Source organism: Copidosoma floridanum, unplaced genomic scaffold (genome assembly GCF_036245765.1).
Source record: "Copidosoma floridanum isolate Cflo_tuat_1 unplaced genomic scaffold, Cflo_Japanese_pri ptg000001l, whole genome shotgun sequence".
NCBI lineage: Eukaryota > Metazoa > Arthropoda > Insecta > Hymenoptera > Encyrtidae > Copidosoma > Copidosoma floridanum.
Genome location: NW_028321878.1, coordinates 12060402 through 12076907, shown reverse-complemented (window position 1 = coordinate 12076907; position 16506 = coordinate 12060402). Strand labels below are relative to the sequence as shown.

General features: G+C 42.5%; 1 protein-coding gene across 2 annotated transcripts in view; it reads left to right on the top strand.

The window, feature by feature from the left end:
* The window catches only part of LOC106642944 (uncharacterized), a 102092-nt gene that overhangs the window by 11261 nt on the left and 74325 nt on the right, over window positions 1-16506 (top strand). For both annotated transcript variants that reach the window (XM_014357879.2, XM_014357878.2), the window contains one exon: window positions 9459-9542. In XM_014357879.2, the coding sequence (XP_014213365.2) occupies window positions 9503-9542 (40 nt within the window). In that variant the 5' untranslated portion in view covers window positions 9459-9502. The remainder of the gene's footprint in view (window positions 1-9458; window positions 9543-16506) is intronic.

The following is a 16506-nucleotide window of genomic DNA, read 5'->3' as shown; positions in this document are numbered from 1 at the left end:
GAGAAAAAAAATACAGAGTCGTTTCGCTGATGTGTGCGTGTGTGTACATATAAATAAGTGTGTGTGTGTGTGTGTGCATACATGTATACGGAGATTTTTCCTCCTTCTCGTCGAGCGGAAGGTCGAGTGCGCGACTGCAGAGTGCACCGAACGCGCGCACCACAGCCCCGCAGAGTTTTTCCGACAAGTTGCGCGCGTTGGCCTGAACGTAGGGCTTCCTCCTCCTGTTCGTATATATATAGCTCTGCCTCTCTTTTTTTTCTTCTTTTTTTTTTCTTTTTTTTCCCCAAAAGAAGGAAAGACTCCTGCCGCTGCCGCCTGCTCTCTTCTTCGTCGTCTTCTTTTTTTAGCCAGTAGGTTGTCGAGGCAGGGGGTGCTCGGGGGCTGGTTGCTGCTATTTATATTTTTTTCGGCTAAAACCCCGGGCCGAGCAGCAGATTTTTTAATTCGGCTACGCTCGGGCGTATTTTGCGCGCACACACCCACTCCCCTTTTTCCCTGCTCCCCCCCCCCTCTTTCGTTGGGCTCGTTATCGCGGGCATTAACGCGTAGGCTGAGTTGTGTGTTGATTTTTTTTTTTTTTTTCTTTTCTACTTTCTTGCTCTCTTTCCCTCGTCGACGAGTGGCCACGGGGTGAGAGGTTTGTACGTTTAATTAGATGACGAGAGCCGAGGGCGCCCCGATATTTTTTCCTTTACTCGTCCAAAGGGAGGGCTGATGGTGATAAAACGCGAGGTGAAAATCGCTTTTTCGAAAACAGGTGGACCAAAGGAAAAACAAAAAAAAAAATCATACGATGTAAGCTCCTCTCTCGCAGCAGCCAACACCTCTCCCCCTTGGCAAGCCAACGTGCGTGTAATTAGATAATAACGCGAGCGCGTTAAACCACCGCTGAATGACGCGCGTACTCGGTGCCTCTGTTCGCATTAGAGTTTTACGCAGATTTTCGCGTCCCGTCCGTAATCGCGGGGTTTTCGGGGCTGAGCTTTTTGTACGAGCTCGCCTTTTTCGATTTTTTCAATGTCGATTTCAAATTTTGCTTACCCATAGTTGGACGAAAGTCATTTTAGTTTAAGAAAAAATTTTTATCGAGCGCCAGTATCATAAGGAAGAAAATTATTTTCTTTTTCTCTCCTCCAGCTGCTGTAAAACCCTTTCATGTATTATACCTTTTGCAGAGAGTCTAAACACGTGCCCTGTAAGTGTAATTGAGATTTTTCTTATATTGGATCTACTTGTCAGGTTCAAGTTTATCCTGGACTTTTGAAGTGCTTGCAACTCTTGTTATGAGAAAAAAAAATTGGAGGATAAGAGGACAAAAAAAAAATTTGCAAGTTTTTGGTACGTTTTGGACTTTAGAATCGTACCTTTGTAGAAACAAATAGTTGGATTACAAAAAAAAAACTAAACAAATAATCCTTATGGTCATGTGGGTCAGAATGAATTTTCTCGCCGTTGTCTCCCTCTTGTCCTAATCACGCGATTCTGCGGATGCCGTCGCTATTAATTCTTTTTAATTATTCCATTTCTACAGATTCGCACTTCGATCCCGGTCACGCGATCGGCACTGCCTGCCCATGCCGACTACTACTACTCTTTCTTCTTTTCTTTCTCTCTCTTCTCTCCACCAGCGCCACGGGCGGCGCACCCCTTTCCCTTTTTTTTTTCACCTCTAACGTGCACAGGCGAATACTCCTTTTTTCGGAATACTTTTTTAATTAAAGAAACCTTTTTCGCGTTCGCCTCTATAAGGTAATGAAAAATCGTACAAAGAATCCCTATCATTTGATCTGGCGGAGCCGCGTTTTGTGCGCCATTGAACCGATGCCACGTTCTCCTCGCGATTATTCGCCAATTCTTTCCTTTTCTTGCACTATATTAATGATTAATTGATTTGAGTGAATATTAAACAAGTTTTTCAGTCATGTAAAAATATATCAAAAAATTCAAATCGAGTTCAAAGATAGCTGTATATTTACTTTTTATATTTTATCCGTGTTAATTTTATTTCAATTTTTTTTTTCCATGTCGTGCTACGTCGAGCTTGACGTAGATTGATTGCTGTCCAAAAAAATTGGTATTTTAACTTTGCATAATTAATTTTGAGCAATTTAGTAAGATTAAATTTCAGTAATCACGCAACACTGAATTTGGTATCCAATTACTGTTCCGTTAATTATGATTAAATTTGAGAAAATTATTACTGTGTACAACTACAATATTGGAAATATTATTTTCTGGAAAATATTTTTATTACTTGAATTCTCAAGTATTTAAGAATCAAGAAACTTTCCCTTTTCCTGCAAAATTTCTCAAATAACATGGATACCTATTCATACAGTTTACATAATGCGACCAAAACTTATTACAAAATTTGAAATTAAAAAATTTTATTTGTGCTATTGAGTAATAAAAATTTGTTACTACATTTAATTTTTGTAACCCAAAGCAGCTTTTATTTTATCATGATAATGCAGTGAATAGTTAGCATAACTTGTTCTAGTTTTTACTACTTAAATCATCAGAGGAATCATAGAGTTGTGTCAAAAAATCAAAAAAAATTTTTTAATTATTTTTAACAATAATTTTATAAAATAAACTTATCGAAAAATTTCAACTAATATACCTAAGTAAAATAAAATAATTGAATTTACCGATCATCAACTAAATTACGGTAATAAAACATTTTTTGTTAATTTTCCTAAAAAAGTTAATACATGTTAAATAATTTTTGATTTTAGATTTATTACCAGCATTTATTGACAGTAACTTTGATTTAGCATTGAAGTTGAACAATTCATCAAAAAGGCACACTGATTGTCTAACAAATTTTATTTATTTAAAAATAAAACACTTTAGCAACTGCTAAAAAACTACAGTATTGCCACCTTGAGTGTTTACTGAAAAAAAATTAAAAAACACTTTGTGTCCAATAAATATTAAAATCGCAGAGCATAAACTTAAAGTTCACATGATAAAAGAGCTTTCAAAATTAACCAAATTCAACTACCCGATCGCTTACTTTTATCGCAGATTCCGGTAAAGTAAAGAAGTAAAAAATAAAGGTCAAAGAGAAAGAGAAAAAATGGAAGTAAAAGTTAAAAAAAAAACAAGTCTTGAGAAGTCATTTAAATCCCGTAAAACTCATTGAGGTGGAAGAAGAAGAAAAGATAAAGGTCGGCGAGAAGGAGAGAATAATGCGCCCATTGGACCATCTCCAGATCATTTAACACTCCGAAATCTCAGCTCGAAATCGCCCAAACCCGCACAATGTTATGTGGGTCAAGTTGCACGTGTATGAATGTAGTTTTGCAAAATTGGTGTTAAAATTCTTGCAAAGTAAGCAAAAAACAAAGACGCCACCTGATTGCTTATTACTTTTGAGAAAAACCCAATTACTATATCTAGTAATAAAATTATCTTCAAGCAAAAACAAAATCCAAGTTAATTTATCTAGTATGAATTTCATTTTGCTTTGCAATAAATATTCTATAAATTATAATATGCAATTAATCAATGTACTTTGTCACTTTATACACAAAATTTTTATTCAATTACAGTTTTTCAACATTTATACTCAAGTATGATTAATTTTTTCGAGTTCATCATTGTTTGATCGCTGAACTTTAAAAATATAAATATAGCAATGAAAAACATTGTTTGCAAACATTTCATCCAACAAAATATACCCTCGTCACTCTATGACCATACCAGTTAAAAATAAATTATAAAAACGCGACTGGTTGTATTCAAAAATCAAGAAAAAAAACGGACACGTCTCGAAATATCTGTTAAACGAGCCAAGTCTCGCATCAAAAACTAATTTCGTAATCCAACGATCTCTCCCCGACAAATTTCCCCTCAACAACTTACAAATGCGCCTCCACTACCGTGCACACGGGGCGTCGTATCAGTTATCAGAAACACACATCTAAATAGCTCGAAAAAGGAGAACACGTAGCACGCGCACCATATATTTTCGAGCTCGCAGCATCAAACGAAGAATATACCTTATGTACGTACGTGTATCCTGCACATAATAATAATAACATGAACCCTCAGGAGCAGTAGCTAATACCACCGATGCACCACCACCACCACCATCATCATCATCTCCTCATGATCATCTAAACGGTTAGCTGCATGTACCCATGTGTATATATATATATCTCGGCTCGTATATGATGCTCGTATCCACATTCATCTCTTTCCGAACGTGAAACGAACAAAAAGAGGGCCGAGTCGCTGCTGGAGCAGCAGCTATAGCCGATGGTCTGGCTGGCGCTCCTTCGTCATCGTAGCCACCACTCGTGTATATATAATATACACATAGGTATACATTGCGGGCCGCTAGCAGTGCGCAATGCTCTATATGGCCGCGGTAAACAAAAACTGCCGCGACGTTGTCAGATCTTTTCGCCCGCCAGGATCTCTCGGTCTTGCACAGCGCCCCCCCGGCCGCCTGCACCATACCCACCACCACCGCCGCCTCGACCACCTCCTCCTACCACCCCATTGGTCGGCCAATTTTTATTTTCTCTCTTTTCTCGGGCTCCCTCTATTCCTCTCACTCTTCTTCATCCTCATCTTCGTCCTCTCCTCCTCCTCCTCTTCTCTTCCACCTGCTTCTCCGGTCGTCCCTCTCTCTTTGCTTTCCTCCTCCCTCCTGCTTTACCTTTATCTCACTTGCTCTCGATGAACACTCGGATAGAGAGAGAAAGGGAGGAGAGCCAAAAAACGCCCAAGAAGGACCAACTAATACGCGTAGCTGAGCCTGCAAGAGAGAGAGAGAGAGAGACGAGGGAGGGATGAAAAACGCTCTTTCTCTTCGTTTGTGCGGACGCACAGGTACAACGAAAAAAAAAAAAGGATAAATGGAGAAACGTAAAAAAAAAATTTTTTTAAATGGGGGGGTGGTAGTCTGCGTGCACGAAAAAATATAAATATATATAGAAAAGAGGTGGAGACGCGGGATTGCGAAAAATTGGGATGTAAAAAAATAGTAGACGCAGAAATTGGGTGTACGCGTGTATACACATATGAGGGAGGATGGAAATCGGAGCTTTTTTTTTCTTTCTTTCATCGCGCACCCATGCGTATACATATATATTCAGTGAGGAACGAAAATGAGGGGTCGAAAAGAGCTGCCAAGCTACTCTTTCTCTCGCGATAAAAAGTGCAGGATTAAAGATCCCAAGGGTATAGTACCTAGGCGAGGATACAACTGCAGCAAAAGACTAGTATACAGGTGCACGAGAAGCAAACCCGGACCTTTTCGAATTTCCGAGTGTGCGAAATAAGTGCGAGAAAGAGAGATGTATGCTCTCCTCCACCTCGTCTAGTTTCTCCAATCGAGTTGGCGGGCGTGACAAAATGTGTGTATAAATGCACACGCTCGTTGGTGTGAAAAAATGCAAAAAGAGAGCCCAGGCGAAAAAATTGCCCCCCTCGCTCTGCGTGATTTTCGTCCCTCCTTTCTTCCATCCGTTCGCAGCTCCCTCTTCTTTTCGGCCTTTGGCGATAAATGCACAAGCTCTGGACTCTCGATTTTGGAATCCTTGCGCCACACGAGAACAGAGATGCTGGTAAATTCAATGGGCAGGGTGTGGTTGCGTGTAAACTTGGGAAACGAGGGTAGACGAAGAATCCAGAAATGGTCGCGAATCGATGAAACGTGGCGAATATCGAGGGGAATATAGACAAGTGGACCCGTGCAGGGGTATCAATAACGTTGTGGGCGATGGTGACTCTCGGTCGGCTGTTAATCAAATTTGTTACCCAAAGATTGTAATAAGGAAACTGTGTTGGTTCCCTCCCGCCAAGTAATTTAAACTTCTTCAATTCAATCCTTCGAAGTGACTCCCTCGAGCTCAACAAGTGGCTCAACAAAAACTTTGCGAGCGTCAATGACGAAACTTGAGATTTGCATGACCACGTCGAGCCTCGATTTGGGATTGTTGTCGCAAAATGACTAAACGTGCGTTCGAGTGGTCTGAAATATTCGACTTTTGTGTCCATACGAGCAAAAATATTGTGACCGGGCAACTTGAATCTTTTTTTCATGTCTTGATCATCATCGCATCCTTGGGTTGATAATTCTTTTTTTTTTTTTTTTTTTTTTCATCTCTTTACTTGCCTATTTTATTCATTTGATCCTTTCATCGTAAAGTTATCTATTACTTTTCCTTGCAAATTATTCTCCTAAGGCGGTTTTTGTTGTACTTATAACTGCGTTACAAAACAATTCAACACAGAAAATTCAAGCCATTTAATCTCTGCGAAACTTTACGGTTTACTTTTTATGTGAAGTTGTTTGAAGAGAAAAGAAAAATCATTCACATTTAAATACAGAAGAATTCCTGAATAAATGAGCCGGAGCATCTGTAAAATACGACCATCGACATTTCCCTTCTCGGAATAAAAGTCAGATAAATGCGCCTGAAGTGTAAAAAAAAAAGAAAAAAAAGAGAGAGAGGGAGAGAGAAACGATCAGACGTAAAGAGTACCTTTGAGTTCGTGTCACTTAAACTTTCACCAAGAAGGTGCGATTCAAAAAGCCCCTTTAAACGCAGGCGATGGAGGATTGAGCCATTGGTAGAAATAACTTTAATTGACCGTTAATGCACGTATCAATAACTCCAAATGACCCTTAATTTCGTACAAATTTCGCACAATCAGAGAGAAAGATCCTTTTTTTTCCCTCCCCCACCGCAAAATAACATCTCAATTACCTTCGAAAAAAAAAAAAAGAAAGAAAATTGCACGAAATTCACGATGCTTATTTCACAAACGTTCGTTATTCACACAGTCGCGTTTTGCATAAAGGTCGATTTATTACACGCGCACACAGGACACACGTCTAATCGCATGCACTTTCTCTATTCATACACCTTAAATGGCACACGTATAACGAAGACATAAAACAATTAGTCGCTTACATCGTTGCTAATTAAGCGCACAATAACAATCAATAAAATCCTCGGTGTAACATGTATATATCCGAACGATCGTCGTTGACCAACTTTGGGCGTAAAAACAAAAGCCAAAGAGTCCTTATGTTTAATTCATATCCCTCATTCGAGCCGCCGTGTTGGCGTCGGACGGAAATTAACTACTCATAAACTCATAGCGCCACATTTCATTACGACGATAAAGCCCTGAACTTTATTTTCATTTCATTAGCCATTTCTCTCTCTGTCTCTCCGACGCGCCGCAAAAGTCGGAAATCTAATTAATCGGCACTTTTCAACCGCCCGCGGAATAATTAGCCCTTGACCCAGTGAAATCACGAAATTCCAGTGCCAAGCAGACATACACGTGGAGAGAGAAAAATTCCCACGATCTCGTCAAAAGGTCCCTTTACCGCAGATGCAAATCCAATAAAGACCTTCACCACCCCCCACCCCCCGTTTAGCTGAAAAGCGAGGAGCACCACATTATACCTACATATATACGTAGGTGTATACCTGTATGGGCACTCGCGCTCTACTCTTCTTTACATGATATTTGTGTGTGTGTGTGTGTGTACCATAGAAGAGGCAAGAGCGCGTGTACAATACGCGCTCACGTGTCTCCGCAGTATATGGGTGCACCGAGAGGTGGAGAGAACACACGCGTGCCGCATTCATTATGCGTATTGTACACACCTGTTGCCCTACAGACCGAGTGAGGCAAGAAGAAGAAGAAGAAGAAGAAGTGGTGGAAAAGAGAGAAGGCTACACCACGTATATACATATAAAGTACCTACGAAGGAAGGAAAGGAGGACGAGAGTCTCTCTCTCTTTTTCTGGTTGGTACAACCCCTTGTGTCACCGTAGCACCACGTCTCTCAATCGGCTTTTCTCCCTCTTTTGCAAAAGGCAAGAAGAAGAAGACGAGGACGGCGCGATGCGAGAAGAAGAGAGGGAGCGAGTACTGGAGGGTAAAAAGTTTGATGGCCCCCTTTCTGTGAGCCATCTCTTTCCCTTCCATCCCTCTTCTTCTTCTTCTTCTTTTAGGGTCCCGAGGTTACTCTCGCGTGGGACGCGATTCCTTTCGCCCCCCTCTCCCCCTACTTTATTCCTCGCTTTTTTTTTTTTTTTTCATCCGTCTACTGTCCCTCGCGAGCGTGCGACTTTTTTTTTCTCCTCCTTTTTTATTAGCCCCCCCCCCCTCGCGGGGCCTTTTCTTTTCTTTTCTCCCTTATTTTGCGGCTCTCCTCGCGCAATGAAGTAGTAGCCGCGCATTGAGGAACGTGTTGAACTTCGTTAGGGGCTCCTTCGTTTCTTCTTCCCTTCTTCCCTTGTTCTTCTTTTTTTTTTTTTTTTTTTTTTTTTCTTCGAGTGATTACCCAAACTCGGGCACCTCGTGCCAAGTGGCTCTCTTGGTTCCCCCTCCATTCACGAGCGATGATCTCGTTTTTCGTTTAGTTTGCACCACTTTTTTTTCCTTGTCTTCCATTTGTGTAGTTTATATTTTATTTCTTTCATAAACATTTTTTTACATAAACTACTTTCATATCTTCGATGAATGTTGTATCGATTGACGAACGATGTCAAATGTATAGCTTTGCATCCAAATTATCGCTTCGTCTCGTGCCTGAAAAATAGCACCAGCCGAAAATAAAAAGGAGCAAGCTGCCTTTGGAAAATCCAAAGCAGTCATCGAGGCTCAAAAGTCGCTCGGAATGAAGCGTTTATTTATCACCTACATCCTTCCTCATTAGACTCGACCATCAAGCTGTATACAAGATATATGTGCCCCCGTATGCAGGAAAAGCAAGGAGTAAAAAAAAAAAAAAAAAAAAAAGATTTAGTTACAAAGTGGGAGCTATCCTTCTCGCGGGAGAGCCGATAATTAGCCGCGAGGCCGAGAAAGCAGGGGAGAGCGTGCGTATACACGTACGTTTTCTCGGTTATACAGAACTTGTTACCGAGCGCTTATTACTGCTCTCCGATCGCTCGTTTGTTGTTATCATCATTATTATTTATATGGTTTTCTTCCTAAGCCTCCGCGTGCCGTTTTCAGAGTACCTACACGTGCGCCAGTCCAGAGGAGAAAAAAAAAATGGGTTTGTATGGAGAAGAGGCGGGGCTGCGCACGCGAGAGGGAACGTGGGTATCAATGGGCCCGGAGTTGTTGGGACATTGTATGAAAATCAGACGTGATCGAGGACTACTTTTTTTTGTACACGCGACTTTGGGTTGTGCAGCCTGTGACAATTATAAGACGGGCAGTTGGCGTGTCTATCGTGGGCTTAGAATATGATATTGGAAAATTATACGGCTGCCTATTGTGCGCCCGACGATTGACGGATAGCAAATGTCGCTCTCTTAGATGCATAGAAAATTTTATGCATTAGAACTTTAGTGTCGAAAATTTTGTTGTATATACATATTTATGAAATGATAAGATTATGGTTAGCCATATGAAGAGTACGATGTAATTTAGATGGTCGTTTTGTTATTACTTTGTTTCAGGTGTCGTAGATTCGTGAACGCAATTGGACATAACTGAAGCCCAGATGCATTACGATCTTCTCGTCAAGGCTTACCTCACACTACGTAAGTTTTACTTATACAATTAAATAATCCATGTGTGCAAATGATTTTTATATTCCTCATGCTTGATTTTTAAAACAATGCTCCAAAGAGCGTTGAGTTTATACAATCATCAGTAGAACCAGTCGAGTATGGTCAGACGAGGCCTAGCTAAAAAAAAAAAAAAAAAGGTTTTTCCCCCTCAAACCCCAATTTAATTTTGAATATAGAGAAGAGAAAAAATTTTCACGAAATTCATTCCAAATGGTGAATGATTACAAGTATGGCCATTCATTCACGCAACAGCACCGCTATGCAGTAGCCCGAGGCCATTTGCAATATGTTTTTTCGTTTCTCTTTGAGCCTATAAACGTGCATACATGACTTTCTAAACGCTACGAGATACCTATCTGATGGTACAAAAGGCACAATGCGTCGTCGCAATGAGCACAAAGGAGAGACGTATATAATCCCGTATTCGCGCGATGCAGGTGTGATAAGTAAGTGTCTCGTCATCGTCCCTGTATATGTGTACACGACTCTTACGCGTGTAATATACTACCGCAGATATCTCTCGAGTCCCCGCATTGAGTTTCGCCAGACTGCCATGATTAATATGCAAATTCACCGTGTATCCCATTACATTATTAATTAAAAAAAAAAAAAGAAGGCAGCAGCGTGCTCCCTTCGTTCCGCGCCCTCGAAATTTCAATTTTCCCGATCGCCCCGTTTTGCAAAGAGACCCGCAGCGGAAGGATTAATAGGCAAATATACATGCAAGGACGAAAAATCGATTCGAAAGAGAAATCGGTGGTGTTGGGCCTCTCCCCGAAAGGATATACGTAACCGCGGGCCCATCAATAATATCGCCCTCGCGTCATAGGATCGGTCGAACTTGCACGATAGCCTGGGCCCTCGCTGATACGTCGCACAAAGGCTGGACAGCAAAGAAATAAAATAAAGACGGAGCGAGCCCGCGTACAGCGAGGAGGAAGGGAGAGCGGCGCGGCCGAAAATTCCTTCGAGCAAAAATGCTCGCCGAGCCCTACGGGGAGACGCGTGTGTATACACGCGAATGAGATGCAATGCGGCGAACTCACGTACGCGTATATAGGAACACGGACGCAAAAAGCCGTAGCGCCCGACGTCGCGGATACATAGAGAGAAAGGACGAGAGAAGGATTAAGAGAGATGGATAGGCAAAGTGCACGGAAGAGGAAGGGAGGGTGGGGGGAGACGTGTGTATGGATGGATGGGGTAGCACATGCGAAAGGGAAGGAGAGAGAGAGAGAGGCCGCGGCGAATGGCAGCCGAGCGGAGGTCCGGTGCTGCATGTATATACAAAGCTATCTCTCTCTGTGTGTGTGTATGTACATGTTGCACCGGACGAGCGAAAAGAAGGGTGCAACTGAGATGAAAAAGGAAAAAATGTATACCATACACGGAGAAGCTAGAGAGAGATGGATGCGGCCGGGCCTCTGCCACGTATATGCGTGCGGAATCGAAAATTGATTTTTTTTTCCGCGCTGCAAACGATATATACAAGGACTCTCGTGTATACCTATACACCGAAAGAAGGGGGGGGGTGGTTCGTACGTGCTCTTTGGTTTTTATCGCAAAATTGCAGGACTCTTTCGTACGGTTGTATCGTTGTATCGTTGAACTTTTAATTGATCTTTGCCAGCCGATGGATTATGTTACTTGTACACGTTTACGTATACATACGCAGCCTAGAAATCAATCTTGGCGATAAGCTAATGCACTCGAACCGCGTGGCGACTTTTACGTTATACTCGAGCGTGAGCTAATAAGTAGTACGGCAAGTCCTTTCAAAGTTTACATAAAAGGACGACGATAAACCGATCGGCCATCAGATTCGCCGGGAGCGAAAGCTCCTAATCTGCTCTTTCAATTGCGCGTATAATCATATACATGTGCACATAGGAGACAGCTATTTTTGTTTGTATGTGCATATATATATATATATATATATATATATATATATATATATATATGGGAATGTGTGTACCGTTACGTTGAAAAAACAAAGTACACGCTGGGTTGAAAGAACAGAAGCATCAAGAGAGGGAAAGAGAGAGTGAAAAATAAGGGGAGGAGGAGGAAGGTGTGAGACACCGTTGTAGGAGCAGAGAGACGAGAAAGAAGAAGAAAAAGACGGATATACTGTAGCATCGGTCGGAAAGACGAGAGAGAGAGAGAGAGAGAGGCAAACAGTGTATCGACGGTGTGAATAAGGAAAAAAAAGGGCGGAATAAAACGAGAGATGGGACAGGAGAGCGTCTTCTTCGCAGGCGGGAGGAAAGGAAGGAAGAAAAACGCGAAGGAGAACGGTGAATGAAGCGAGAGAGAGAAAGAGTGCGGTGTGGCCAAGACGGATATTCTCTCCCGCGGTAAAGGAGGGGGAATAAAGGGGGGCGCGGGGCAAAAAGTAGCGGCGACAGAAATACATACATTATACAAGGAGGAGGAGGATACAACTTTATTCGATGCCATTGTGTATACGCTCGACCGATGTCATCGTAATCAACTCTTTATTCCATATGATTGTTCCGTTCCATAATCGAGCGAATGATAAAAAAAATACACGTGTGAGAAGAAGAAACAAAAAAGGGGTAGCTTTACATGCAAATGAACGATGCTTAAAATAACATGGTACAGCATCACGGGTGGGGCAGGAAAAAAAAAAAAAACGGAAGCAGTACAGTATAGAACACGGTGATGGTGGTGCAGCTAGTCGTGTATGTAGGGACCGATTGGTGGCGGAGGAGGGCGTGAAAAAGGTGCGAGAATGATACAAATCGTAAGAGCCGGGAGAGAGAGAGAGAGAGAGAGAGAAAGAAACGAGCGAGCCGGGGAGAAAGATGGATGGGAGAGGAGGAAGGGAGGACGGTGCAGCGGTAGCGAGCAAAAAAGCTCGGACCTGCACGGATCCGGAGGTCGAGGGAGAGAAAAAGAGGAGTACCTACCAGCAGCAGCAGCAGATACGAAAGAGGGAGACAGCTGTATGTGGTGGAATGGAGAGAGATGCTGCTACCGCTTGGCGGTACAGAAAGGAACAGGGGTGGGACTTCTTATGATGTACCCTGTATACGTGTGTAGAGCAAAGGAAAGGGCAGTGCAAGCCTTTGTACCCGCGTATATGTATATATATATATGTATAACGTATGGATTGCCAAGCGAAAAGAAAGCGATGGAACACGCAGCATCTATAGCTTGTGTATAGTCAGCCAGTCAGTTTGCTATATATGTACAGTATAGGTATACAGGAGCCAACGACTACGATGATGGCAGTGAGCTTGACCGAGTGGCGCTTTGCTAGGCCGGCCGACGCCCTTTCTCTCAATCATTCCTCCGCCTCCTAGCTTCTTCTCCTCGTGCTATTTCTGCAGCTTTTTACCAACATACATATATACGTGTGCACACGTTGCTTGCATTTACATATATATTCACGTACAAATACGCACGTGCGTTCTACCCCCTCCCCCTCCCACTCGTTCTTATCGGGAGGATATGGCTACTGCTTCCCCGTTGCCTTCGGAGTATACTTACACTACTTACACACCTGCGAGCAGATACAGAATTGCTCTGCCACGTCGTGTTTGTTCCTCTTTTTTTTTTTTTTTTTTTTTTTTTTCCACTTCAGATTTGCTCCTCCCCTCGTTATGCTTCTCCTGTTGCCGTGTGCCCCACCGATCTCTCGTCTGATCTCTTCGAGCTGCATGGCATATATTATATATGCGTCCGTGTGTGCAGATGGTTGGTTAGTTGTAAGGTGCATCGAGCCACTCGATTGGCTCGTAGCTTAGGACTCGGGGCTATAATATTATACTCTTTGCGAGGATTATATGTGGTTCGGGAGGAGGCGTTATAGTATACGGAGTTTTTTGGCGATTTTCGCGTCCACATCGAGGGGTGTTTTTTCATCTCTTAAGATTTTGGACGAGTATCAAAATTGGGATGATTGAGATGAGATCGAACGAGCTTTTGCTCGATACGTAGAGAAGGAAAAAAAAAGTCCCGAGTCTCATAATTGTTTGTTTTTCACTCAACGAGATCACATTTAACGAGTCCTAAGAACAAAAAGGAACTTACATGCCAAAGAGCAGCATGCAGCCAAGGTCATGAATAACTTTGCCCCCCACGCTTATACATTACTCTGTGTGTGTACACACGAGAGGGGAGGGTGGAAGAAACACGCCTGACCCAAAAAGAGAGAGAGCACGCATTGTTATTATCACTCGTGCCAATAAGAGTATATAGGGGAACCTCTTGCAAATAAAATTACATTGGGTGAAAAATGTATTCTACCATACATATTTGTGCAATTGCGATGATCACCTATACGTAGCCCCCGAGCAACAGTCAAGTTATGATCTTGATCGACTCCCTCAAACGGTGTACTCACACAATGTTCAGATATAGCCTTCCGGTTTTGGATACCGCGAAAAAAAAACAACAAAAAGTATCTCTGCCGAGGGCGTTGTATACGAACACGAGCTGCGTCACGGAAAAGCCTGACCTCCACCAAGGCAGTAGTAGCATTGCGCCCATCTTCTCTCGCTTTTAAGATGGATAGATAGCGCATGCAGAAGAAGGAGATATACGGGGGGAGCCGAGGAGGGCGGGGAAATGCGAAAGACCGAGCAAATTCTCTCTCCTCGTGGTGTACGCAGAGAGAGAGAGAGGATTGCTGCACGGAGGGGGAGGCTCATGAGTTATGGCGCTCCTTCTGGAATCGAGTGCACACACATGTATGTACATACACGCCCATGGATGCTGCTGCGCATAGCGTATACTTGTATGTAGTAATGGTTGTGAGTATTATTATAGATGAAGGTGTGTGTATGGTACATGTCAGTAGCCAGTTTGCTCCTCCGGATGTGCTCCTCTTGCCCCCCCCCTGTGTGTGTACATGTACATTTTTTTTTTTTTTTTTCATCGATCCCTCGATCTTGTAATTTTGCTGTTATGGGCCTTTTCTACCGCTTAATTGCTGATGTTCTTTTTTTTCGTTCGCTCTCGCGGATCGTTACTTCACCGAAATTGCGTTGGATCATCGTGCCCCGTAGATCACCTGGCAGCTATACGAGCAAACATAAATTAATATCCTCCTCTAATCTCTCGATATACGACTTGATTGCTCCGTGGTCATATCGCTTCATCCTCATCGTCGTTTCATGAACATCGTCTCCTTCTAGTGAACAGCCCAACTCCTTCAGTATGTATACCTACTGCGTGGAGATGAGGAAAGAAAAGAGAGAGGGCAGATGTATCTGTACAGCCCGTTGAGTTTGTACGCGCGTGCACTTGGAGCCGATCGAAAAATCGCGTCAGGTATATACACATAAGCCAAGCTATTGAAGCAGAGAGAGAGAGAGAGAGCGACCGAGTGTGGCGATTATGCACGCGCCGCCTGCGGAATTAGCTTCGCGAGGAGGAGCTCTGTTGCGGCGGGAAGGCAACGGGAGAGGGTAGGTTCGAGGAGCGGCTACCGATTCTGCATACCTGATCTCGTTTAGAGCGCCCCACCACCACCACCACCGTCGCTTCTTACCTTCCTCTTCTTTTTGCCCGGACTCGTTTTGCGCCGCTCATTTTTTGTTATCCTTGTTTCGCGAGGCTGCGCCGTGGCATCGCTTACCGTGCCCTGTACAGGTGAGCGTGTATCATCGCCGAGAGAAATGTGGATGAAAATGTATATACGTGCGAGCAGCTTTGTTTTTTTTTTGTTTTTGTTTTTTTTGCAAAATCGGCAGTCGAGCTACGATCGATTGCTTTTTCCGATTCTCATGGGGTGTACTCTTTTCAGTTTTTGAGAAGGTTTGCCTATACCTGCGATTGCTCATATATGTTTACAGACGAAACTCGCGCAAACTCGACTTGGCTGGTTAATTAGCTCCACCCCGCTCGAGTTGCTCGAGCTTTTCCGCTTCGTCGAGCCTTCGTGGCACGTCTGTACGTGTCGCGTTTGTCCCCGATTGGTGCAGTAAGGACTTGAGATCGATATGGAAAAGAAAAAAAAACCTCCACCAACGATTGCCAATTGCAGAAATTTACCTGTAATTGCAGACAGCTCTGTTTTTTTTTTTTTTTTTTGAAATTATAAAATGTCGTGGGTGACAAAAACAAAAAACAACCACGAGGAAAACCACCGATTCCTGCGTTTCAGAGAAAGAGTGAACGAATCGTCAGAGCTTTTCCTATACTTTATATCACCTTTTCCTCTCGAGATTTTTTCAGATTTTTTTTTGCTCTTTGAAGGAAGTGAGGGCATTACAGCCCCCCTTCGTTTTTTGGATTTTTCAGTGGTTTTTGCCCTCAGTCTCCGTGTTCCGTAACGCGACAAACCGTAAAATGCTCGAGTACTAATCGAAAAATAAGTTGGTACGGTTTCATTGACAAGAGCACAATAAGTACGAGGAAATGTGAGAAATGTAAGATTTACGTGTATTGCAAAAAAAGTTTTTTCAATACGAGTTTTCCGCTGTACACCGTCAGGTAACTGGGGTGGTTCAGTTAGCGGAGCCTGGTTCAAATCACGAGTTGTGTCATATGTACAATAACATATATTTGTGTATGCCTGAAAGACAGCAAACAACTACATCAAATCACTCAAATATGCATAAAAATAATGATTACCAGCCTCATCAGGTTACATAATTTTTATTATTTTGTTTACCATATCTTGTAAAATAAAATAGTTGAGTATGATTAATTTATGCTTGATTTTTGTTGTTTTGCGAGATGTTATGTTTATCATAAGTTTCATTCATTTAAATATGTACAGTACACGAGTAAACCCCTGGAAATAAGGCGAATTCCAACAATAGTTTTGATTGTATGTAATGAAATATTTCCACAATTTATTCTTTCACTGATGATATGAAGAAAATTTGCAAATAATTGACAGACAGACCAACGGTACAGCCGGACCATCACAATCAGACATGGTTATAGCCCATTCGAT